The sequence below is a fragment of the Pan troglodytes genome, chromosome 9 (assembly GCF_028858775.2).
Source record: "Pan troglodytes isolate AG18354 chromosome 9, NHGRI_mPanTro3-v2.0_pri, whole genome shotgun sequence".
Classification (NCBI taxonomy): Eukaryota; Metazoa; Chordata; class Mammalia; order Primates; family Hominidae; genus Pan; species Pan troglodytes.
This window is the reverse complement of record NC_072407.2, coordinates 62225280-62253243: the sequence shown is the minus strand read 5'-3', so window position 1 is coordinate 62253243 and position 27964 is coordinate 62225280. Positions and strand designations below refer to the sequence as shown.

At 40.9% G+C, this 27964-nt stretch overlaps 1 protein-coding gene across 1 annotated transcript; it reads right to left on the bottom strand.

Annotated features, from left to right (window-relative positions):
* Nucleotides 1-1018: 1018 nt before the first annotated feature.
* OOSP4B (oocyte secreted protein family member 4B) lies at nucleotides 1019-15082 on the bottom strand. The gene is made up of 5 exons (XM_054661748.1): nucleotides 14850-15082; nucleotides 8183-8364; nucleotides 7236-7333; nucleotides 2187-2334; nucleotides 1019-1312 (listed from the first exon to the last, which is right to left on the bottom strand). The coding sequence occupies exons 1-5, from the start codon at nucleotides 14956-14958 to the stop codon at nucleotides 1280-1282; spliced, it is 570 nt and encodes a 189-aa protein (XP_054517723.1). The 5' UTR covers nucleotides 14959-15082; the 3' UTR covers nucleotides 1019-1279.
* Nucleotides 15083-27964: the final 12882 nt, after the last annotated feature.

The window sequence follows — 27964 nt, the reverse complement described above, 5'->3', positions numbered from 1 at the left end:
TGTGGAGCCTGCCGTCCCTCTAAGGGATTTTCACTGGGCCTGGGACACTGTGCCATATGGAAGCTGGGAGCCAAGTTGTCACTCGGTTCCAGGTTCTTTATTAGAAGAAATCATTTCCCTGTTCTGGGTACACAAGGCACATTCCCTGTATTGCTTAAGGTGTGGGTGTCATATGGCACTTGGCTGGTATCGGTATAGGTATACCCACCCCCTGTGGTAAGGTATCAGGGTCTTTGCCTACAGCTCCAGAGGGGTGCATGCATCCCCCACTTTGCATTGGCTATCAGGAGGGACCTACATGGGAGACTAATACACACAACAAATGCTGATTTTGCTTCATCTTTTCTCCTTGCTTCACCTTTCCTTCTTTCCTGACACACAAAAAAAGACACTGGTTCCAACCAGTGCCTTGTGTGTGCCAAGTCATCCTTGGCAACTCCAAGATAGATTCAGTGGGTCTAGATATGTGAGCTCCCACTCCTGGTGCTTGGCACTATTATCTTTGCCACCCTCCATGCAATGGGAATTCTTATTTGGGATTCATAGCTGGATCTCCCTACTCGACATTTTGCCAATCAATTCAGGAGCCTCAAAAGGAAGAGCAAGTCATCTTGTTCACTAAGAAAATCTCCACCAAAGCACTGATGGTGGGAAGGGTGGTGTGACAGTGTAGTTGTGGCCCTGTATGGTTACAACACTTTCAGAATTAGGCCAAAAAGCAATTGAAATATTTTCTTCTAGGTTCTTGCTTTATCAAGGTAATAGAAAAGAAATGCACAATGTCAAAATAAGTTTACAATGTTTCCTCATGAGACATTATCAGGAAACAGAAAAGAAAAAAGCAGCATAGAAAGCCATAGATGAAGGGCTCATGGGAAAATCCTCCTTTTGAGTGCATTATAAAAGAGGGAGACTTCAATATATTTCACTGAGACACGGTTACTAAGCATAATGGGTAAAACTAAAGTGAGCAACTAAATCATAAAAATGCTGAATGTTAATTCAGAAAAGAACACACTGGGTATGGGCAAGCTTTATTATGTATGAGCTTGATTTCAGAGTTAGAATGGCAATTTCACTTAAAATTAACTCATTAAAAAGTGTGAATATCATGGTATAGATATGTTATTCAAAACTCCAAAATGTAGTGAAACTGGTAACAGATGTTGCTACTCATCTTTGTGCAGACACATCAACAGTATTGATGAAACTGGTTTTCAGACAAGATGTATCACTTGTTCCCTTGCTTTAGGGAGGAGAGGGTGTTATAACACAGGCATTATTGATACAGTGACTTCTTGGATAGTTGCTCCTGTAGGATAGGGGGGAAAAGCAGTTAAGAGCTGCTTAAATATAACCTTACCTAAAAAGAAAACACGTTCAGAGAACTCATGGGTGCTCAATTAGAAGTAATGCGGAAAAAAAGAAATCACATTTCTACCCTATAATGTAATCTATGGAATTAACCAGCTATATCAAATATAACCATTAGATATTATGCTATTAGAAGTGATTAGCATCTATGTGTTGGCTAGATGACTGCCTTTCTGAGACTATCAAGTAATTACATCATACATTTCAACTTTGATTTTAAGTGGTTTTCAGATCTCTAGAACAAAGCTTATTTCTTTATGAAATGTCAACTTCAAGGCTATTGTCAATATGCACAAGTTTTCTGGCATCCTTTTAAAATAAGCTCAGTAGAAAAATCCTGATTAAAAAGAGTGTTTTCTACAGGTATTAATCTTAGGAAAAGTGCGAATTAGATGTAGTGACTTCCTCTGAATTTAAGCCTAGTTTACCTATCTGCCTACTTATTTTATACACATATATGTATATAGACATGTTTTTCTGCAAATATTAGTATGAAATTAGAGATCTGGTATGGGCCTTCTATGACAACAATTTCATTTTGTCACAGGCTATATTGAAAATGAACAGTTTAGTACCTGAGAGAATAGGTAAGGAAACTGACCAGTATGGAAGCTATTCATGTTCATGTGCAACAAGAAAATTATAACTATATCCAAGTACAGACTACGGTACCTAATTCTACAGGGTTCATATTAAAACCAGAGCAATTTCAGCATGCAGCATTCAAATAGGAATTTACATTATTGCCTTCCTTGAAGTTATATTTAACAAATTGTGGTTAACTATAAAATAAACAACCTTAATATTCTCACCTTATTAACACTGTTAAAATTAAGTGTCCATGTTTTACTTTGTGTGGGAGTTGGTGACTCTTGTCCTTTTGTTTTTTGAGGGATTTCTTTCAAGGTGTGGGCATCAAACCCACTCATTCCAAAATGCATCACAGAGGGGAATTTAAGCCTAAATGCAGAGCAAACAAAAGAAAAGCACAGGATTAATAGCTGTACAGATTTTTTGTGGGAAAAATATGTATTAGATAGGTTCGTTATAAGTGATAACCCAAAATAACTGACTTGTGGAGGAAAGGCAAAGTAGCTCAGTAAATCTAAATAAAGAGTCTGTAACAGAACCTTGAATAGGATGGTACTTAGTGATCCAGAATTGATCGTTGACTTGACTTTGAGGCTCCGGGGTCAATAAAAGTTTTGAAAAGCAAAATGATTGTTAGATGTGACAAACATTCTATCTATGCTGAATGGACTATGACTCAGCCAAGCCAGGCCACACACACACATCCCAAGATTAGAAATTGAAAACAGAGACCCATACGTATGCAAAAAGATGCTACTACCAAAATCTTAGGCAGGAAATAGAGACATAGACACACCCCATTCCAAGGTTAAAAAGGATTTCACCACCTTTAACTACCATCTCAACCCTTCCCCAACCTATCTTAGGAGTTGTAGTGTTTATTCCCACTGCTGGTCTTTCCTTCCCTGCATGTAAGAAAAAGGAATGTGGTTTGCTCGTCTCCCAAAGCCAGCATGTAGGCAGTTCCAGGAGAATGATTCAGATTCACAGTACATGTGTAAAGGGAGGCTAAAATCTCATTCAAATTTTCTATATCTCTTGTTGGATTTAGAAGGGCTAATATGTCCTGGCCTATTTGATCTGGGAGAAAAATGGACTGCGAATAGATAAGGCATAATAATTGCCTTTACTTCTATAATCTGCTATTGAAACCATTTTTTTTTTGAGAGCTCAGTGGATGCCTATATAGACGGCAATATAGTTCAATCCCATCTGCTAAGATTCCCCTTAAGATGGCCAGCACCAAGTGAGAAATCCAAGGATCAAATCTGATGTTCATGATAGACCCACTCAAAAAGTCATTAAGTGAGGAAGACCGGCATTTGGACCCACCGTGGAGAAGGCATCTATGCTCAGTGTTGGCCAAAAGACCCCTACAACAATTTCAGCAAAGAGATATTTTCTCTTTTCATGTCTTAATACCATTACCCTATCCCAGCAAACACAGGAAAAGTAGGGGAAGAGAATAGATTTTAAAACCACAAAAAGATCACATTTAAGAATCTACTCCAAAACTCAAACCCCAGCGTAGCTGGAACTGGAAAGAAGGGAAGGAAGAAAACTAAGTATGAAAATCTAGTATTCAGTTGTATTCCACTAGGCTTCACAAGTCTAATAACCAGAAAATGAACTTCAAGATGATGTCAAACATTGAGGAAAAATTTACATTGCATAAAAGCAGTGATTACACGCCAGGTGCAGTGGCTCATTCCTGTAATCCTACCACTTTGGGAGGCCAAGGCAGGTGGATCACTTGAGGTCAGGAGTTCGAGACGAGCCTGGCCAACATGGTGAAACCTCATCTCTACTAAAAATGTAAAAATTAGTCTGGCATGGTGGGGTATGCCTGTAATCCCAGCTACTCTGGAGGCTGAGGCAGGAGAATCGCTTGAACCCAGGAAGCGGTGGTTGAAGTGAGCTGAGATCGCACCACTGCACTCCCGCCTGGGCAACAGAGTGAGACGCCAGCCGTCTCAAAAAAAGAAAAAAAAAAAAACAGTGACGAAGAAACTACTTTCTGCAAGTTTAGACTATCTGATAATTAAAAGGTGAATATGACAATAACAACTGCAAAAAGGCAACTAGATCTCAGGAATCAGAAGTAGGAATTTAAATGACATGTAACTTATCACCACATTTATATGCTCATTGCCTTGACTCCATTGCCATAAGTACCACTTCTTTCCATGATCCAAAAGGAGGAGACTAACGGCTTTTTTTTTCAAAGACAATCTCACTCTGTCACCCAGGCTGGAGTGCAGTGGCGCTATCTCAGCTCACTGCAACCTCCACCTCCCAGGTTCAAGCGATTCTCCTGCCTCAGCCTCCCAAGTAACTGGGATTATGGGCATGTGCCACCAGGCCTGGCTAATTTTTGTATTTTTAGTACAGACAGAGTTCCACCACATTGGTTAGGCTGGTTTCGAACTCCTAGCCTCAAGTGATCTGCCTGCCTTGGCCTCCCAAAGTGCTGGGATCATCTTTTTTTTTTTTTTTTTTTTTTTTTTAATATCATAGCCTTTACCTGCTTAGAGGCTGACAAGTTTACAAAGGCTGTTTGAAAAACTAATTGGCATTGTCCAAGTCAGGTGCTAACCCCTGGGTCAATAAAGTGGAAGAGGATAGGAGGTGCCTATAACAATATAGCAGCTAATATTATAGACAGAGGTTGAGAAGACATTGGGGGCTGGAAGAACAAACATACTTTCTCAGATTAAAAGAGGATACAACAGAGGTACATTTTCTACCCCGTTCCAGGAAGTATGGGGGACTCATACCAATTTGTAAAAATTCCTCATGGTCAGGGAAGCATGTTCTTTAAAAAAACAAAGACTACCACCAAAATCTTAGCCAGGCAAGAGAGGGAGACACCCCATTCCAAGGCTAAAACGCAGTTAGATTCCACCACCTTTGGCTATCATTTCAACCCTTCACCATCCTACTTTAGGAGCTGTAGTGTTCATTCCCACTGTTAAATCTTTCCTTCCGTGACAGTGAGGAAAAGGAATGTGGGGGCGGGAGTGGGGAAAATGAGAAAATTACCTACTGGGGACTATGCCCAGTACCTGGATAGCAGGGTCAATAGTATCTCAAACCTCAGAATCATGCAATGTACTTATGTAACAAACCTATATATGTACTCCCTGGATCTAAAATAAGAGTTAAAATTTAGAAAATTAAAAATAAAGGTTAGAACCACTTTAAGATCAACATGAATGTTTATGATATTTAGCTACTGTCTGGTTAACAATTGTGTTTATCCTGATGTAGCAACACTGTCCATTAGTAAATCTTTATTACAGAAAATTCTAAGTCTACACTGTGCAAATGTTACCACTAACCACATGCTGCTACTGAGCACTTGAAAAAATAGCTCGTGCAACTCAATTTTTTGTTGTTTTAATTTTAGTAATTTACATGTAATATTACCAGTGGCTACTGGTTACTATATTAGACAGCAAAGGTTTAGAGATGACTGGCGAAGTTTGAAGAACAGAGGTTCCTTTTAAAAGCTGATTTCAAGTCATTCCTTGCAGGGTGCCTTAATTTGGTCTGACCTTTTCCACCCTTCAAGAAGTGAGAATTATATATTATAATTATATATATAATAAGGATATATATATATTATATATATAATAAGGATATTAATATATATTATATATATAATAAGGATATTATATATATATTATCCTTATATAGTGAGAATTTGTTTGAAATCATCCTGAACAGCTGAAAATGGCATTGCTAAGTTGCAAATGAACTTAGGTAGTCAAGATAAAGATCAAATAGATCATTAAGACATAAATAAGAGCCCAGAGAAATCCAAGCTTATAAGGTCATTGATATAACGAAAGAGTCAGAGCAATTCAAGGATGAAAGAAATTTCATTTCAGTTAATGGTACTGTATCAACAGGATGTCCCTATGGAGAGGGAAGAATCTTGACCTTTCTTACACTACATGCAAAAATTAAGTTCAGATGGATTATAAACCCAAATATATTCAAAACCATAAAACTTCTAGAAGAAAATAAGACTTGGCAGTAGCAAGGAATTTTACGACAGAACAGAAAGCAATAACTAGAAGGAAGAGTCTATAAATTAAACTCCAAAATTAAAGACGTCTGCTCATCAAAAAACACATTAAGAAAATTAATAAGCAATGTGGGGACTGGGGCGAAATACATCTGACAAAGTCCTGGTCTTTAAGATATGAAGACCACTTACAACTCAAGACAGATGATGCAGAGTAAAAATGAACAAAAGACATGGCTCACAAGAGACACAAAAATGGCCAATGGGCACTAATAATTAGTTATCAGAAAATGCAAATTAAATACGACTATGCACCTATTTAGATGGTTAGAATAAAAAACTGACATCAGAGGGTGAAACCACTGGACTCCCATACATTCCTCGTATTAGTGCCAAAAAGGACACCTTATTTTGGGAAAATATTCATCATTTCTTACAAAACTAAACATACTCTCCCTATGATCAAGCAGTCCCATTCTTAGGTATTTAAAGGAAACAAAAACATACACCCAAAGATATGCAAACATATGGTGATAGCATATTTATTCATAATAGCCAGAGACTGAAAACAGCACAAGTCTTCATCAAATAATACGTATCTAATGAAATATACCACTCGGCAATATAAAGAAACAAGCTACTGGAATATACAACATAAACGAGTTTCAAACATTCTGCTGAAAGAAATAAGCTAGACACAAAAGCATACATGCTGCGATTCTATTTCTACAAAGTTATAGAAGAGACAAGAACAGTGAGGTGTGGCTGCAGGAACCAACTGGGAAGATCCACTTTCTGCAGCAATCAGTCTTACTCATGTCAATAGGGTTTTATGTTAAACATAAAGCTCAATTGACAAATGCATTAACTTGTGTAACATTTATATATTAATTGCATGTGAGTTTTTCTTCAAATAAATTATTGATCCTTAATTCATGATACACATGCTGAAGCACTTAGGGAAAAGTGTACTCATGTCTTCAATTGGAAGTGCATCAAAATTGATAGATGGGGAAATGATTGTGTAACAAAGTTTAGCAAAATGGTAGAATCTAGGTACTATATATAAATTCCTTCAATTCTGTACATTTGAACATTTTCCTTAGAATTAGAGAAACTTTAGAAATTTGTGCCATACACATCCCTCCAGGGCATTTTTATACCTGCATTCTTAACAGAAACATCTATCAACCAAATGATAAATTTAAGAATGTGTAAGAGAAGTAGCTACTCATACCTCTTCACAAAGCAAACCACTGGAAATTCATAGGTAGTATGCAACCTTGGTTTGTAACTGATCTCTGATAATATGGCGTCATCATTTGTTTGGAACATCTGAAACAATTGAGAGTTTTAATACTAGAAGGCATTAAATTCTTTTGGTGGCTTAATGATCTTAATAGAATCTGCTTTAGGAAAATCTGGAAATGGCATTTTACATTAATTTAACAGATATAAAATAGTAGACCTCATGAGAAATACTTTATTCTCCTTTTTCTCCTGGTCCTTCAACTTCTTTGCCCCCATCTCTAATACCAGATGGGGGATAGGAGAAAATAATTGTCTCTGGGTCTGTTTTAAAGTATATGTGCTTTTTCCAAAGTAGTACAATTGCATATATTCATAAACAATGTTCCCAGCTATTAAAATCTGACAGCAGATGGAGGTAGTAAAACTGAGAAGGCACAGGCCGTACCTTATGACTTTGAGACAGAGTTTCACTTATCACCCAGGCTGGAGTGCAATAGTGCCATCTCAGCTCACTACAACCTCTGCCTCCCAGGTTCAAGCGATTCTCCTGCCTCAGCCTCCCAAATAGCTGGGATTACAGGTACCCACCACCACACTCAGCTAAATTTGGTATTTTTAGCAGAGACTGGGTTTAACCATGTTGACCAGGTTGGTCTCAAAATCCTGACTTCAGGTGATCCACCCACCTCAGCCTCCCAAAGTGGTGGGACTACAGGTGTGAGCCACCATGCCCAGCCCCTTATGACCTTTTTAAAGTCCCTTATCTGAAATGTCCCAATTAAGTAGATAAGCACCTGGTCCTATCTAACAATTGATCACTGCAAGAGATAGGAAGATGCTTGAAAATTTTAATTAGGAAGGAACTTTTGATACTATGTAGCCCTGAAAAAAAAATTCAGTATATGTTTTAGGGAAAAGCATCATGGCACTTACAATTTTCTTGATCCCACAAGAAGTGATAGGATAAGAAAACTCGTAGTTAAATGACAACAGTCTTGTTACAGGACAGTTATCTCTCAGGTGTATGTCGCCAATTCTAATTTCTGTGTTGTTATCAAAAGGCCTTATTTTCATTCTGACTAACAACCAATCATCAGAGCACATTGCAGTTATTGCTAAAAAAAAAAAAAAAAAAAGAAAAAATCCAAAAAGTAATATGGTAGCATACTTCCTCTCAAGACATTACACTATCAGTGCTGACAGACAAATATAACACAAGCTACATGGGTAGCGTTCAGTCTCCTATTAGCCATGTTCAAAAATAAGCAGGTATAGGCCAGGCACGGTGGCTCATGCCTGTAATCCCAGCATTCTGGGAGGCCGAGGCAGGTGGATCACCTGAGGTCAGGAGTTCAAGACTAGCCTGGCCAACATGGTGAAACCCCATCTCTACTAAAAATGCAAAAATTATCCAAGCATGGTGGCGCGCCCCTGTAATCCCAGCTACTTGGGAGACTGAGGTGGGAGAATTGCTTGAGCCCAGGAGGCAGAGGCTGCAGTGAGTCGAGACTATGCCACTGCACTCCAGCCTGGGCAACAGAGTGAGACCCCCATCTCCAAAAAAGACATTAAAATTAAAATTTAAAAAAGCAGGTATAGTTTAAAATATATTTCATCTAAGCTAATATATCCCAAATATGATCATTAACATGTAACAAAACAAAAATTGAGATTACATTTCTTATACTAATTTTCTGGAACTGATGTGTGTTTTGTATTTGTAGCACAATTCAAATTGGCCACACTTCATGTGCTCAAAAGCCCCTTAAGGATGGTGGCTGCTGTGCTACTCTGTACTTTACACAGCTGCAAAAATCCACAGAGAGGTTAGTTGGTTATTTAATTTCTTTGCAACCATTTATTCATATTTAGAGTGAATGTAGTCATTACTATCTACCTTTTAGGGTTCTGTGATGATTAAATGAAATAAGGCATATAAAAGATCTTGGAACACTGCCTAGAACTTAAATGCTCAATTAATGTTTATTAAAGTAAAAACAATTTAATGGTCTTTATATAAGACACTACCACCACCAATTCCTTCCATAGAGATAGATCTCCATCCATCCATCCTCAGTATCAATTAAACTAAACCTGATCAGAATTTAATACTATATAAAAGATTAGGTTTCAGAGTCCAATCTTCTCATATTAACCTGAAGAAGCTGTGGCTATATCCTAGGAACATTTTTACAATATCAGGCACACAGGGACATTTCACATTTTACCATTATCTCTCCCCACCCCTAGGGGAAAAAAAAAACACATCTTCATCTCTTTATCCCCATATGGCATGTATTTGGTCTTCAGTATGAATTTTAATTAAATAAGTGACTAGTCCAACCACATAAGACATTGACCCAGGTTTTAATCTCAGGACAGTTGGCAGTATCCAAGGATCTACAGAACTCTGTCTTCCATAAAATGTTTGGCTTAGAATGAGCCTTATTTGGCCTAGAAACCTGAGGTTACCAACTTGATACATGCTTTTTGGGACAGCTAGAAGAACAGAGACACAAGTACAACATGGAACTCAGCATTTAGAATTTTGAGAAACCATTTTCCTAGAGAGATTAATAGCATAAGTTATTCATATAAGAAAGTTGATAGATACTGATAGTAAATACAGTGATGACAGCTGCAGAAGTGAAGTTTAGGGTGAGGAAGAAAAAAATCTGCAATCCACTTACCTCATAGCAGCAGGACTATGGTACAATGTCCTTCTTGGTCCATGTCGAAATGGGAATTGTAATTAGTATCAAGTCCCTCCTTTTATTCAGACTAAGAAAGGAGCTGTAGCCTATGTATTTTCTGTTTGTATCCCAAGGATAGATATATTTATCTTAAAAAGCAAAGCTTTCAGGGCCAGGCTGTCATTGAGGGGTTAATATGTTAGACCACAAGCCTGTTCCCATGGGGATTCCCACATTTATTGTCACCACATTAAATAAGAAGTTCTGCTGTTTATGTACCAATTCCTAGGTCAAATTTCACCACATTCTTTTTTTTTTTTTTTTTTTTTTTGGAGACAGAGTCTTGCTTTGTCACCCAGGCTGGAGCGCAGTGGCAGGATCTTGGCTCACTGCAACCTCCACCTCCTGGGTTCAAGTGATTCTTTTGTCTCAGCCTCCTGAGTAGCTAGGACTACAGGCATGCGCCACCACACCCAGCTAATTTTTGTATTTTTAGCAGAGACAGGGTTTCGCCAGGCTGGCCAGGCTGGTCTCAAACTCCTGACCTCAGGTGATCCACCCCCACCTTAGCCTCCCAAAGTGCTGGGATTACAGGCGTGAGCCATGGCACCCAGCCTATGTTCTTGTTATTGAGTCTAACAAAGAAAACCTGAGATAGGACAGATAATCTCTTCATTTTCCAGATAAGAAATTAAATGCTCAAACCATTAAATTACTTGAAGAATCTTAAGTCTGGTACATAACATGGCTGGCCCTAATACCAATCAGACAGTGATCTAGGCCATCAGTAGTCAACTCAGTCATTGCTGCAATCTAAACAGTGTCTTCTTTGTCCACTGAACATCTGTGTCTTAGGAGAGGTAGGAGTGAAAAAGTGAGAATTAGAATAACAGTAAGTGCCCGACTCAGGTTTCAGTTAATTATTCTCTATTCACAGAGAATTCTCTATTCTCTATTAATAATGCTAGTTGGTGAGTAATTTGTCTAAAGCCTTACTAATCAAAGTCTGGTCCACAAATCAGTAACATCAACATCACCTTAGAACTCATTAGAAATATTGAGTTCCAGATCTCATCTCTAACCTATTGACTCGGTTTGCATTTTAATAATAAGATGACTTACATATACAAAGTTTGAGAACTGGTCTAAGAGGTACCAACATTCAGAGCTGCAAGATGACCACTGAATATAATAAAAGCAGATAAAAACATGTGAAGAGAAGGATAGATGAGAGGCCAGATTTCTTTCACATAGCCATTCATTCAATTTTTATATAACTAACACTTTCCAGTGCAAGGATGGAAGATGCTGTGTGTGCCAAGCATTATGGCTAGACCACAGTTACAAAAATGCCATAAAAAATAGATTGGTAGTACTCTGGGAGCAGGAGCTAGGTTTTGTTTTGAAAGATGGAGTCTCCCTCTGTCTTCCAAGCTGGAGTGCAGTGGTGAGATCTCAGCTCACTGCAACCTCCACCTCCTGGGTTCAAGTGATTCTTCTGCCTCAGCCCCTGGAGTAGCTGGAACTACAAGCATGTGAGAGGTGACAGCGTGCTGGCAACCCTCACAGCCCTCGCTCGCTCTCTGCGCCTCCTTGGCCTTGGCGCCCACTCTGGCCGCGCTTGAGGAGCCCTTCAGCCCGCCGCTGCACTGTGGGAGCCCCTTTCTGGGCTGGCCAAGGCCGGAGCCAGCTCCCTCAGCTTGCGGGGAGGTGTGGAGGGAGAGGCGTGGGCAGGAACCGGGGCTGCTCACTGTGCTTGCAGGCCGGCGCAAGTTCCGGGTGGGCGTTGCCTCTGCGGCCCCACACTCGGAGCCGCCTGCTGGCCCCCGCCCACGCCCGGGCAGTGAGGGGCTTAGCACTTGGACCAGCAGCTGCTGTGCTCGACTTCTCGCTAGGCCTTATCTGCCTCCTGGCGGGGCAGGGCTGGGGACCTGCAGCCCGCCATGCCTGAGCCTCCTCCCCCACCATGGGCTCCTGCAGCGGCAGGAGCCTCCCCAACAAGCGGGGCCCCCTGCTCCAGGGTGCCCAGTCCCATCCACCATCCAAGGGCTGAGGAGTGCGGGCACACTGCCTGGGACTGGCAGGCAGCTCCACCTGCAGCCCCAGTATGGGATCCACTGGGTGAAGCCAACTGGGCTCCTGAGTCTGGTGGGGACTTGGAGAATCTTTATGTCTAGCTAAGGGATTGTAAATACACCAATCAGCACTCTGTATCTAGCTCAAGGTTTGTAAACACATCAATCAGCACCCTGTGTCTAGCTCAGCGTTTATGAATGCACCAGTCCACACTCTGTATCTAGCTACTCTGGTGGGGACTTGGAGAACCTTTGTGTCCACACTCTGTATCTAGCTAATCTAGTGGGGATGTGGAGAACTTTTGTGTCTAGCTCAGGGATTGTAAATGCACCAATCAGCACCCTGTCAAAACGGACCAGTCAGCTCTCTGTAAAATGGACCAATCAGCAGGATGTGGGTGGGGCCAGATAAGGGAATAAAAGCAGGCTGCCTGAACCAGCACTGGCAACCCGCTGGGGTCTCCTTCCAAACTGTGGAAGCTTTATTCTTTGGCTTTTTGCAATAAATCTTGCTGCTGCTGTTTGGGTCCATGCTGCCTGTATGAGCTGTAACACTCACTGCGAAGGTCTGCAGCTTTGCTCCCGAAGCCAGCTTGACCACGAACCCACCAGGAGGAACAAACAACTCCAGACGCGCTGCCTTAAGAACTCTAATATTCACCACGAAGATCTGCAGCTTCACTCCTGAGCCAGCGAGACCACGAACCCACCAGAAGGAAGAAACTCCGAACACATCCGAACATCAGAAGGAACAAACTCCGACACGCCACCTTTAAGAACTGTAACACTCACCGCGAGGGTCCGCGGCTTCATTCTTGAAGTCAGACCAAGAACCCACCAATTCTGGACACACATGCACCACCACACCTGGCTAATTTTTGTATTTTTAGTAGAGATGGGGTTTCACCACGTTGCCCAGTCTGGTCTTGAACTCCTCAGCGCAAGTGATCTTCTCGCCTAGGCCTCCCAAAGTGCTGGGATTACAGGCACTAGGTTTTTTTTTTATTTTTTATTTTTTTTTCTGAGAAAGAGTCTCACTCTGTCGCCCAGGCTTGAGTGCAATGGCACGATCTCAGCTCACTGCAACCTCTGCCTCTCAGGTTCAAGTGATTCTCCTGCCTCAGCCTCCTGAGTAGTCAGGATTACAGGCACGCACCACCATGCCCGACTAATTTTTGTATTTTTTTGTTTAGTAGAGACGGGGTTTCGCCATATTGGTCAGGCTGGTCTCGAACTCCTGACCTCACGTGATCTGCCTGCCTCGGCTTCCCATAGTGCTGAGATTACAGGCGTGAGCCACTGCACCCGGCCTACAGGCGCTAGGTTTTTAACTCATTTTACTCCCTAAGTTTCCCTAGATTCATGTAATGTGACTAAAGTACACTTAGGTCTCAATCTCATCCCTAACTACATACCCTAATTTTGTTCTCAGGGAATAGTAATAGAGAAAGACCCACATACAAAAAAGACATTAAGGCATTGAAATCTCAAAGAAAGATCAAACAAACTCCGGTGTAACAGAGAAGCCAAGTCTGATTATGAGAAAGGTAATCGCAGGTTTGAGATTTGATACTGGGTAGCCCCCCACAAATCTTATTCACTCTGAGAAGTACAAAGAGGCAGTCATTAGCTTCGGTTGTTAGAAATCAAGATTATATGAAACGCAGCAGTGGTTTCAGCTGGTTTCAGGTCTGGCACTGGTTTTCCTTAGAAAAGGGGTCTCACAAATATGTGCCTTAAAGTGCTTCTAAGCTGAAATAAAACACAAGGCTGGGTTTCTCAACTCAGCCCTATTGAGATCTATAACCAAAGAGATTTTGTGGTTGTTGGCTATACATTGCAGAATGTGTAGTGGCATTCTTGACCACTATCCACTAGATACCAGTGACAAACGCTGTTGTGACAGCCAAAAATCCCTCTAAACATTGCCAAATGTCCCCTGGAGGGCAAAACCACCCGCTGAGAACCAGTATTCTAATGTAAAGGTAGAAGAGAACCAGTGCATGGTTACAGAAACAGGAGAAAGTCCATAGGCTGCTTTATTTGGCAAACCTCTCACACTGACATTAGACACAGCCGACATCACTCTGGCGCACTGAACCAAACAGCTATTCTCTCATTACCTCACGGTAATTCCAACACTAAGATTTGAGTGTTTTCATTTCACGGGGCCTCTCATCATCTTATTTTAAGACACTATACATTCCTAGTAATTTTTTCCTGGCAGCCAAAATTAGAGAGACTTCAAAAGTAACTTGCCCAAGTTCATGCAGCTAACAAGTACAATGCTGGGGCTCAACTGTTTCCCAAACTTCAGTATATAGAGGAAGCAATTAGAACTCATCCAAATTCAGCTGCTTACTCTCTATATAATTTTCATTCTATCTCTCCAGCACCATGGATAGGCCAAGAGAGCCTGTAACCCTCCCCAGAAACCCAGAGATCTCTAAGGTAGTCCTTCCTTTCCCTGGTTCTTTCAAATTATAGGAGCCCCAGTTATGTTAGAAACATGGGTCTCACATAAGAAGAGGGATAATGGCATAAGATAAACTAAAACTGGAGAACTTTCAAATTGGCTTATAGATAAAGAAAAGTGAGCACAGTTTATGTGACCAGAAAGAGTAATTTTTTCTTAACTGAGTAATAGAAACAGGCAGCCCTACCTGTTGGTTTATAATCAGGGGGAAAAAAAAAATCTCAGCTTTTTACACAGCAGTGTTTTAGAAAGTAATCTTATCAGTTTAAATCACCACCTCTGAAGATACTTCTTATGCATACCTGGGTTGAATCCAGAAGAATTCCAAAACAATAAAGAAAAGAGGAAGGACCTACCTAAGAGCACAGAGGTCTTCATTGCTCCAGACTCCAAGACACAACATAGGAAACAAGAAATGGCAAGGAGCTGGGGGTTCCTTGAGTGCTTATAAACCTTTGGCCACATTCAGCTGTCTGCAATTACCCTCTGCTGGGGCAGCCCAGGGAAACCCCTTAGCATCTTCTCAAAACATGGCCCATCAGCTGGCAGTAGCTGCAACACTTCACCTGTGCCATAGGCAACCCGGGAGCTTGTTAGACGCAAAATAACAGGTTTCACTCTAGACTTACAGTATCAATCACAAACTGCATTTCAACGAGATTTCCAAGTAGTTCACCTGCATATTAAATTTGAGAGGCATTTTTCTTAGCATAGCTTTAGTCTGGGCCACTTGACTACCGACTTCTTAAAAATTATTTTAAAATTAGAAATCATGATGTAAATAAAGTTACTCAATCTATTATACATCTCTAGGTATATGGATGTGTCTCAGTGAAGTCCTACACACCTACCTATGATACTTATTAATTAAACTGTAAGGAACAAGAGCCCTAGGATTTAAAAAGCATCAGGAGACTGACACAGGTGACACATTTGTGATTTCATCTCACCATCATTCTCTCATTGTGGTTCAATTTTAAATTTCCTGAACTACTAATGAGGTTGAGCCCCTTCTCAAACATTTACTGACCATTTGGACACCCTCTATTGTGAAATCATTTTCCAAATTTTCTATTTCGTTGTCTGTATTTTTAAGGTTAATTTGCAAGAGACTTCTATATATTCTGAATATGAATCTCCTGGTTTATGTGTATTGTGAATATCTTCTACCACTCTGTACTGTGATGGTTAATTTTATATGTCAATTTGATTGGGCCACAAGGTGCACAGATCTTTGGTTTAACGTTATTCTGGGGGTGACTGTGAAGGCGTTTTTCAGTGAGATGAACATTCAAACGGGTAGACTGAGTAAGGCAAACTGCCTTCGCCAATGTGGGTGAGCCTCATTTAATCTGTTGAAGGCCTGAATGGAATAAAAAGGTTGAGAGAGGCAGCATTCACTCTCTCTGTCAGACTGTCTTCAGCTGGAACATTGGTCTTCTCCTTTTCCTGACTTGAATTTAGACTAGGACTTACACCGTCACCTCTGCTGGTTCTTAGGCCTTTGGACTTGCACTGGAATGATACCCTTAGCTCTTCTCAATCTCCAGCTTGCTGACTGCAGATCTTGGGACTTCTGAGACACTGGGAATCACAGGAGCCAATTCCTTATTGTATATGTGTGTGTATACGTGTGTGTGTGTATATATCTCACATATATATGGTATATTATACAGACATATACATCTCATATTGATTCTATTTCTCTAGAGAGCCCAAATAATACAGTAGGTAACCTTGTTAATTTCCTCATGGCGTATTTATTTAATGATAATAAACAGAATAATTAAGTATTACTGTGGTCTAATTTTTTCCTTTAGAGTTTGTGCACTTTATGCCTCTTTTAATGTCTTTATTGATCTGAAATCCATGACAATTGTTTCCAGTATTCTCTTCTAAAAACTTTATAATTTTGCTCATCATATTGAGGTTTTAAATCTACTTGGAATTGATTTTTGTGAATAGAAAAGCATATTTGACCATATGGATAGCCATCTGGGGATTGAAATAATTTATTTATTTAAAAGTCCATCTTTATCCACAGTTCTGAAGTCTGTCTTTCATAAGTCAAGGTGTGTATGCCTATTTCCAGAGCCTCTATTTTATTCATTTATCTATTTATTTATTCCTGTATCAATACAAATATATCTTGTTTACCATAGATTTATCTTGATATTGGTACAGTAAGTCCTCCTTCTTTTTTCTAAGTGTTCCCATTTTTTTGACCAATTATGTAAATTTTAAGAACAGCTTGCCAAGTTTTAGAAAAAGAAAAACCTATCGTTCAAGAGAATGAGAAGGCAAGACGTACACTGTTAGAAAATACTTGCAAAAGACATAACTGATAAAAGACTTTTGTTCTGCAGTGGGCAGATCTATGCAAACCGACACCAAAGTCCAAGGGAGCTGAAGGGGCAGAAGAAAGTGGTTGACAAATCCAGTTTCTTAAAAAGAAACATTTAATAGGGGCTTAGAAACCATGTAGCCATGTTGTGCCTCAGTGGAAATGAGACCAGATGGTGGATCCCATGCCTTTTTCCCCTAGATCCAGAGGTGTATACCATAGGGAAGGGAAATACATGATTCAGAAGAGATGTGTAGGACAACTGAAGTATGATGACATGAAGGTTGTTTTGACCTAAAGGCAGGATTTACACACTCTTACCTAGGGAGCAATAGATAAACTGGAAATCTTAAGAGGCCTTCTTGGAACCAGGGTTAATCAAAAGTCAACATGGCAAATTAGCATTCAAGATGTAGTTGCTTTATCTCCACAACTGTTATCCAAAATATACAAAGTACTCAAAGTTAACAATAAAGAATCAAACAATGCAATTAAAAATGGGCCAAATACCTGAACAGACACCTCACCTAATAAGATATGCAGATGACAAATAAACATATGAGAGGATGCTGCATGTCACATGTCATCAGGGAAATGCAGATTCAAAGAATGAGATACCACTACACACCTATTAGAATGGCTAAAATCCAGAACACTTGCAACACCAGTTAGTTGCTGGTGAGGATGTAGAGCAACAGAAGTTCTCACTCAGTGCTGGTGGGAATAGGAAATGGTACAGCCGCTTTGGAAGACAGCTTGGTAGTTTCTTACAAAATTAAATAAACTCTTAGTGCCTGCTCCAGCAATGTGCTCCCTGGTACTTAACCAAAGAAGTTGAAAACTCATGTCCACACAAAAACTTGCACACAAATATTTATAGCAGCCTTAATCATAATTGCCAAAACTTGGAAGCAACCAAGATGTCCTTCAATAGGTGAATGGATAAACTGTGGTACATCCAGACCATAGAATATTATTCAATGCCAAGATGAAATGAACTATCATCATACCATGAAGAGACATGGAGGAACCTAAAATATTTGCACATTACTTAGTGAAAGAAACCAATCTGAAAAGGCTACATATTGTATGATTCCAACCATATGATATTCTGGAAAAGGCCAAATTACAGGAATAATAAAAATATCAGTGGTTTCCAGGAGTTGGGTGGAAGGAGGGATAATTAGGCAGAGCACAGAGGATTTTTAGGACAGTGAGACTATTCTGTATTATACTATAATGGTGGATATACGTCATTATACATTGATCTAAACTCATAGAATGTATAACACCAAGAGTGAACCCTAGTGTAAGCTGTGGATTCTGAGTGATAATAATATGTCAATGTAAGTTCATCAATTGTAACATATTTACCACTCTGTTTGGGGGTGTTGATAATGAGGAAGGCAATTATATGTGGAGGCAGGGGAAATATGAAATACCTTCCTCTCAATTTTGCTGTGAACCTAAAACTGCTGTATAAAGATAAAATGTTTTTAAAAATGGTTGCAATTTTTATTGTGATTGGAATCAATCTATATCCCACAAGACTGCCAAATCATGAACATATTATCCCTCCATTTCTTTACGTCTTGTTTAGTGTCCGTGAGTAAAGCATTATAATTATCCCTTTACATTCTTACAAAGGTTCTGTTAGATTTATTCAAAATAGTTATTATTTATATGCTATTGTAATTTTTTAATGTTTTCTAACTACCAGGTATATTTGATGGAACCTTTATCAAAATAAGGGAATTTCTTTATGTTAATAGTTTACTCATTTTTTTATTATATTTTAAGTTTTAGGGTACATGTGCACAACGTGCAGGTTAGTTACATATGTATACATGTGCCATGTTGGTGTGCTGCACCCACTAACTCGTCATTTAACATTTAACTCATCATTTAACATTAACATTAACATTAACTCGTCATTTAACTCCTAATGCTATCCCTCCCCCCTCCCCCCACCCCACAACAGTCCCCGGTGTGTGATGTTCCCCTTCCTGTGTCCATGTGTTCTCATTGTTCAATTCCCACTTATGAGTGAGAACATGTGGTGTTTGGCTTTTTGTCCTTGTGATAGTTTGCTCAAAATGATGTTTTCCAGCTTCATCCATGTCCCTACAAAGGACATGAACTCATCGTTTTTTATGGCTGCATAGTATTCCATGGTGTATATGTGCCACATTTTCTGAATACAGTCTATCATTGTTGGACGTTTGGCTTGGTTCCAAGTCTTTGCTATTGTGAATAGTGTCACAGTAAACATACATGTGCATGTGTCTTTATAGCAGCATGATTTATAATCCTTTGGGTATATATCCAGTAATGGGATGGCTGGGTCAAATGGTATTTCTAGTTCTAGATCCCTGAGCAATTGCCATACTGACTTCCACAATGGTTGAACTAATTTACAGTCCCACCAACGGTGTAAAAGTGTTCCTATTTCTCCACATCCTCTCCAGTACCTGTTGTTTCCTGACTTTTTAATGATCACCATTCTAACTGGTGTGAGATGGTATCTCATTGCGGTTTTGATTTGCATTTCTCTGATGGCCAGTGATGATGAGCATTTTTTCATGTGTCTTTTGGCTGCAAAATGTCTTCTGTTGAGAAGTGTCTGCTCATATCCTTTGCCCACTTTTTGATGGGGTTGTTTGTTTTTTCCTGTAAATTTGTTGGAGTTCATTGTAGATTCTGGATATTAGCCCTTTGTCAGATGAGTAGATTGCAAAAATTTTCTCCCATTCTGTAGGTTGCCTGTTCACTCTGATGGTAGTTTCTTTTGCTGTGCAGAAGCTCTTTAGTTTAATGAGATCCCATTTGTCAATTTTGGCTTTTGCTGACATTGCTTTTGGTGTTTCAGACATGAAGTCCTTGCCCTTGCCTATGTCCTGAATGGTATTGCCTAGGTTTTCTTCTAGGGTTTTTATGGTTTTAGGTCTAACATTTAAGTCTTTAATCCATCTTGAATTAATTTTTGTATAAGGTGTAAGGAAGGGATCCACTTTCAGCTTTCTACATATGGCTAGCCAGTTTTCCCAGCACCATTTATTAAATAGGGAATCCTTTCCCCATTGCTTGTTTTTGTCAGCTTTGTCAAACATCAGATAGTTGTAGATATGCGGCATTATTTCTGAGGGCTCTGTTCTGTTCCATTGATCTATACCTCTGTTTTGGTACCAGTACCATGCTGTTTTGGTTACTGTAGCCTTGTAGTATAGTTTGAAGTCAGGTAGCGTGATGCCTCCAGCTTTGTTCTTTTGGCTTAGTATTGACTTGGCAATGCAGACTCTTTTTTGGTTCGATATGAACTTTAGTTTTTTCCAATTCTGTGAAGAAAGTCATTGGTAGCTTGATGGGGATGGCATTGTAGTTTACTCATTTTTATCACCACTGAATATTGAATTTTATCAAATTTTTTACTGTGCTCTACTAAGTACATTATTTGTTAATGTGGTAACAAACTTTAATACATTTTTAATACTAAATCTAAATTTCACCATAGACACAAACCCAATTGATCATATGTTTTTTAATGTATTTCTGGAGTTGATTTTTCTAATATTTTATATAGAGCTTTTACATCTATGTCTAATTGAGGCTTTCTATTGTAGTTTGTTCTTAGTTTAATTATTTACCTCTCATTCTTGGAATTCATTTCTTCAAATGTCTGTTAATGGTTGTTTAGTACTATACCTTTCAGCTCTTCTTCTTTTGTAATGTATAATTTTACACCATCAATTTCTCTAGTTGTAACCTACAACCAAAGGATAACCGAAAGTGTTATTGTTTTTATTCAAAATGCTTTCTAATTATTATAGTGATTTTTTGATCCATTGCTTATTAAGAGAGGTCTTACCCAATTTCTCTACATGTTGAATTTTAAAATAGTTGCATTATTTTATCATTTATCATTTATTGTTGAACTCCAATTCCCACCTATCAGAAAACATACAGTATATTATTTCAATCCTTTGAAACAAAACTTGTCAACTTTTTGTAAATCTATGTAAGATTTAAAAGATTATATATTCTACACTCAGGATATGGTCATCTATAGATGTCACTAGGTCAATTTTGTTAACTGTGTCATCCAAATTGCCAAAATCCCAAAGAATTGTGAACGTATCATTGTATCATTTACTGTGAAAGGCGTGTTAAAATTTTCCTCTTACACACATGCATTACTTAATGATAAGGATATATTCTGAGAAATGAATCATTAGGCAATTTCATCATGGGTTAACATGATAGCATGTACTTACATAAACCTAGATGGTATAGCCTACTACACACCTGGGCTATATGGTATAACCTATTGCTTCTAGGCTACAAACCTGTACAGCATGTGACTGTACTGAATACTGTAGGCAATTGTAACACAATGGTAAATATTTATGTATTTAAATATAGAAAAGGTGCAGTAAAAATATGGTATATTTGAGACCAGGCTGGGCAATGTAGTGAGACTCCACCTCTCCAAAAAAAAGAAAGAAGAAAAAGGATAAAAGATTTTAAAATGGTACCCCTGTGTCTGAAGTGGGCCTCCAGCAAACTCCAGAAGATCTGCAGAAAAGAGGCCTGACTGTTAGAAGAAAAACTGACAAACAGAAAGCAAGAACATCAACATCAACAAAAAGGACCCCCACAAAAGAAAAAATCCCATCCAAAGGTCATCAGCCTCAAAGATCAAAGGTAAATAAATCCACAAAGATGAGGAAAAAACAATGCAAAATGCTAAAAATTCCAAAAACTAGAATGCCTCTTCTCCTCCAAATGATCGCAACTCCTCTCCAGCAAGGGCACAAAAGTAGATGGAGAATGAGACTGATGAGCTGACAAAAGTAGGCTTCAGAAGATGGGTAATAACAAATGCCTCTGAGCTAAACGAGCATGTCCTAACCCAATGCAAGCAAGCTAAGAACCTTGATAAAATGTTGCAGGAACTGCTAACTAGAATAACCAGTTTAGAGAAGAACATAAATGACTTGATGGAGCTGAAAAACACAACATGAGAACTTCATGAAACATAAACAGGTATCAATAGCCGAATTGATCAAGCAGAAAAAAAGGATATCAGAGATTGAAGATCAACTTAATGAAATAAGGTGTGAAGACAGGATTAGAGAGAAAAGAATGAAAAGGATGAACAAAGTATCCAAGAAATATGGGACTATGTGAAAAGACCAAACCTACGACTGATTGTTGTACCTGAAGTATGAACAGAATAGAACCAAGTTGGAAAACACTCTTGAGGATATTATCCAGGAGAAATTTCCCAACCTAGCAAGACAGGCCAACATTCAAATTCAGGAAATACAAAGAACAGCATGAAGATACTCCTCCAGAATAGCAACCCCAAGACACATAATCGTCAGATTCTCCAAGGTTGAAATGAAGGGAAAAATGTTAAGGGCAGCCAGAGCGAAAGGTCAGGTTACCAACAAAGGGAAGCCCATCAGACTAACAGCGGATCTCTCTGCAGGAATCCAACAAACCAGGAAAGAGTGGGGGCCAATATTCAACATTCTTAAACAAAACAATTTTCAACCCAGAATTTCATATCCAGCCAAACTAAGCTTCATAAGTGAAGGAAAAATAAAATCCTTCACAGACAAGCAAATGCTGAGGGATTTTGTCACCACCAGGCCTGCCTTACAAGAGCTCCTGAAGGAAGCACTAAATATGGAAAGGAAAAACCAGTACCAGCCACTGCAAAAACACACCAAAATATAAAGGCCAATGACACTATGAAGAAACTGCATCAACTAATATGCAAAATAACCAGCTAGCATCATGATGACAGAATCAAATTCACACATAACAATATTAACCTTAAATGCAAATGGGCTAAATGCTCCAATTAAAAGACACAGACTGGCAAATTGGATAAAGGGTCAAGACCCATCAGTATGCTATATTCAGAAGACCCATCTCACACACAAAGACACACACAGACTCAAAATAAAGGGATGGAGGAATATTTACCAAGCAAATGGAAAGCAAGAAAAAAGCAGGGGTTGCAATCCTAGTCTCTGATAAAACAGACTTTAAACCAAAAAAGATCAAAAAAGACAAAGAAGGGCATTACATAATGGCAAACAGCTCAATGCAACAAGAAGAGCTAACTATCCTAAATATATATGCACCCAATACAGGAGCATCCAGATTCATGAAACAAGTTCTTAGAGACCTGAAAAGAGAATTAGACTCCCACACAATAAAAGTGGGAGACTTTAACACCCCCACTGTCAGTATTACACAGATCAACAAGACAGATGAACCCAGCTCTAGACCAAGTGAACCTAAGAGACATCTACAGAACTCTCCACCCCAAATCAACAGAATATACATTCTTCTCAGCACCACATAGCACTTATTCTAAAATCAACCACATAATTGGAAGCAAAACACTTCTCAGCAAATGCAAAAGAACAGAAATGATAACAGTCTCTCAGACCACAGTGCAGTCAAATTAGAACTCAGGATTAAGAAACTCACTCAAAACCACACAACCACACAAAAACTGAACAACCTGCTCCTCAATGACTACTGAGTAAATAAGAAAACTAAGGGAGAAATAAATGAGTTTTTTGAAACCAATGAGAACAAAGACACAACGTACCAGAATCTCTGGGACACAACTAAAGCAATATTAAGAGAAAAATTTATAGCACTAAATGCTCCCATCAGAAAGTGGGAAAGATCTAAAATCAACACCCTAACATCACAATTAAAAGAACTAGAGAAGCAAGAGTAAGCAAATTCAAAAGCTAGCAGAAGACAAGAAATAAGTAAGATGAGAGCAGAACTGAAGGAGTTAGAGATATGAAAAACCCTTCAAAAAAATCAGTGAATGCAGGAGCTTGTTTTTTGAAAAGATTAACAAAATACACAGACCATTAGCCAGACTAATAAAGAACAAAGAGAAGAATCAAATAGACACAATAAAAAATAATACAGGGGATATCACCACTGATCCCACAAAAATACAAACTACCATCAGAGAATACTATAAACACCTCTACGCAAATAAACTAGAAAATCTAGAAGAAATGGACAAATTCCTGGACACATACACCCTCCTAAGACTAAACCATGAAGAAGTCGAATCTCTGAATAGACCGATAGCAAGTTCTGAAATTGAGGCAGTAATTAATAGCCTACTATCCATAAAAAAGCCCAGGATCAAATGGATTCACAGCCAAATTCTACCAGAGGTACAAAGAAGAGCTGGTACCATTACTTCTGAAACTATTCCAAACAATAGAAAAAGAGGGACTGCTCCCTAACTCATTTTATGAGGCCAGCATCATCCTGATACCAAAACCTGGCAGAGACACAACAAAAAAAAGAATTTTAGACCAATATCTCTGATGAACGTTGATGTGAAAATCCTCAATAAAATACTGGCAAACCAAATCCAGCAGCACATCAAAAAGCTATCCACCACAATCAAGTCGGCTTCACCCCTGGGATGCAAGGCTGGTTCAACATTCACAAATCAATAAACATAATCCATCACATAAACAGAACCAATGACAAAAACCACATGATTATCTCAACAGATGCAGAAAAGGCCTTTGATAAAATTCAATGGCCCCTCATGCTAAAAACTCTGAGTAAGCTAGGTGACTGCATTGAATTTGTAGATTGCTGGAATTGATGGAACATATCTTAAAATAATAAGAGCTATTTACGACAAACCCAAGGCCAGTATCATACTGAATGGGCAAATGCTGGAAGCATTGCCTTTGAAAATCAGCACAAGACAAGGATGTCCTCTCTCACCACTCCTATTCAACATAGTATTGGAAGCTCTGGTGAGGGCAATCAGGTAAGAGAAAGAAATAAAGGGTATTCAAATAGGAAGAGAGGAAGTCAAATTGTCTCTGTTTGCAGATGACATTATTGTATATTTAGAAAACCCCACAGTCTCAGCCCCAAAACTCCTTAAGCTGATAAGCAACTTCAGCAAAGTCTCAGGATACAAAATCAATGTGCAAAAATCACAAGCATTCAAATACACCAATAATGGAGTCAAATCATGAGTGAACTCCCTTTCACAATTGTGACAAAGAGAATAAAATATCTAGGTATACAACTTAAAAGGGATGTGAAGGACCTCTTCAATGAGAACTACAAACCACTGCTCAAGGAAATAAGAGAGGACACAAACAAATGAAAAAAAAAATTCCATGCTCATGGATAGAAAGAATATCATGAAAATGGCCATACTGCCCAAAGTAATTTATAGATTCAATGCTATTCTCATTAAGCTAACATTGGCTTTCTTCACTGAATTAGAAAAAACTACTTTAAACTTCATATGAAACAAACAAACAAAAAAAGCCTGTATAGCCAGGAAAATCCTAAGCAAAAAGAACAAACCTGGGGCGATCACACTACCTGACTTCAAACTATACTGTAAGGCTAACCAAAACTGCATGGTACTGGTACCAAAACAGATATATAGACCAATGGAACAGAACGGAGGCCTCAGAAATAACACCACACATCTACAACCATCTGATCTACTACAAACCTGACAAAAACAAATAATGGGGAAAGGATTTCCTTTTTAATAAATAGTGCTGGGAAAACTGAAACTGAACTCCTTCCTTACACCTGATACACAAATTAACTCAAGGTGGATTAAAGACTTAAACATAAAACCTAAAATCTTAAAAACGCTAGAAGAAAACCTAGGCAATACCATTTAGGACATAGGCATGGGCAAAGACTTCATGACTAAAACAACAAAAGCAATTGCAACAAAAGCCAAAATTGACAAATGGGATCTAATTAAATTAAAGAGCTAGGCCTCAGCAAAAGAAACTACCATAAGAGTGAACAGACAACCTACAGAATGGGAGAAAATTTTTGCAATCTATCCTCTACTATCAAGAATCTACAAGGAACTTAAACAAATGTACAAGTAAAAAACAACCCTATCTAAAAGTTAGCAAAAGATATGAACAGACACTTCTCAAAAGAAGATATTTATGCTCCAACAAACATGAAAAAAGACTCATGATCACTGATCATTAGATAAGTGGAAATCAAAACCACAATGAGATACCATCTCACGCCAGTTAGAATGGCGATCATTAAAAACTCAGGAAACCCCTCTCCCTCTCCCTCTCCCTCTCCCTCTCCCTCTCCCCACGGTCTCCCTCTCCCCATGGTCTCCCTCTCCCTCTCTTTCCATGGTCTCCCTCTGATGCCGAGCCGAAGCTGGACTGCACGGCTGCCATCTCGGCTCACTGCAACCTCCCTGCCTGATTCTCCTGCCTCAGCCTGCCGAGTGCCTGCGATTGCAGGCGCGCACCGCCACGCCTGACTGGTTTTCGTATTTTTTTGGTGGAGACGGGGTTTCGCTGTGTTGGCCGGGCTGGTCTCCAGCTCCTAACCGCGAGTGATCTGCCAGCCTCGGCCTCCGGAGGTGCCAGGATTGCAGACAGTGTCTGGTTCACTCAGTGCTCAATGGGCCAGGCTGGAGTGCAGTGGTGTGATCTCGGCTCGCTACAATCTCCACCTCCCAGCCGCCTGCCTTGGCCTCCCAAAGTGCCCAGAGTGCAGCCTCTGCCCGGCCGCCACCCCATCTACGAAGTGAAGAGCGTCTCTGCCTGGCCGCCCATCGTCTGGGATGTGAGGAGCCCCTCTGCCTGGCTGCCCAGTCTGGAAAGTGAGGAGCGTCTCTGCCCGGCCGCCATCCCATCTAGGAAGTGAGGAGCGCCTCTTCCCGGCCGCCATCCCATCTAGGAAGTGAGGAGCGTCTCTGCTCGGCCACCCATTGTCTGAGATGTGGGGAGCGCCTTTGCCCCGCCGCCCCGTCTGGGATGTGAGGAGCGCCTCTGCCCGGCCGTGACCCCGTCTGGGAGGTGAGGAGCGTCTCTGCCCGGCCGCCCCGTCTGAGAAGTGAGGAGACCCTCTGTCCGGCAACCGCCCCGTCTGAGAAGTGAGGAGCCCCTCCGCCCAGCAGCTGCCCCGTCTGAGAAGTGAGGAGACCCTCTGCCCGGCAGCCACCCCGTCTGGGAAGTGAGGAGCATCTCCGCCCGGCAGCCACCCCGTCCGGGAGGGAGGTGGGGGGTCAGCCCCCGCCAGGCCAACCACCCGGTCCGGGAGGGAGGTGGGGGGTCAGCCTCCTGCCCAGCCAGCCGCCCCGTCCGGGAGGTGAGGGGCGCCTCTGCCTGGCCGCCCCTACTGGGAAGTGAGGAGCCCCTCTGCCCGGCCAGCCACTCCGTCCAGGAGGGAGGTGGGGGGTCAGCCCCCCGCCTGGCCAGCCGCCCCGTCCGGGAGGGAGGTGGGGGGTCAGCCCCCCGCCTGGCCAGCCGCCCCGTCCGGGAGGTGAGGGGCGCCTCTGCCCGGCTGCCCCTACTGGGAAGTGAGGAGCCTCTCTGCCCAGCCAGCCGCCCCGTCCGGGAGGGAGGTGGGGGGGTCAGCACCCCCGCCCGGCCAGCCGCCCCGTCCGGGAGGCAGGTGGGGGGGTCAGCCCCCCACCCGGCCAGCCGCCTCGTCCGGGAGGTGAGGGGCACCTCTGCCCGGCCACCCCTACTGGGAAGTGAGGAGCCCCCCCGCCTGGCCAGCCGCCCCGTCCGGGAGGGAGGTGGGGGGGTCAGCCCCCCACCCGGCCAGCCGCCCCGTCCGGGAGGGAGGTGGGGGGGTCAGCCCCCCACCCGGCCAGCCGCCCTGTCCGGGAGGTGAGGGGCGCCTCTGCCCGGCCACCACCCCGTCTGGGAGGTGTGCCCAACAGCTCATTGAGAACGGGCCATGATGACAATGGTGGTTTTGTGGTATAGAAAGCGGGGAAAGGTGGGGAAAAGATTGAGAAATCGGATGGTTGCCGTGTCTGTGTGGAAAGAAGTAGACATGGGAGACTTTTCATTTTGTTCTGTACTAAGAAAAATTCTTCTGCCTTGGGATCCTGTTGATCTGTGACCTTACCCCGCAACCCTGTGCTCTCTGAAACACGTGCTGTGTCCACTCAGGGTTAAATGGATTAAGGGCAGTGCAAGATGTGCTTTGTTAAACAGATGCTTGAAGGCAGCATGCTCGTTAAGAGTCATCACCACTCCCTAATCTCAAGTACCCAGGGACACAAACACTGCGGAAGGCCTC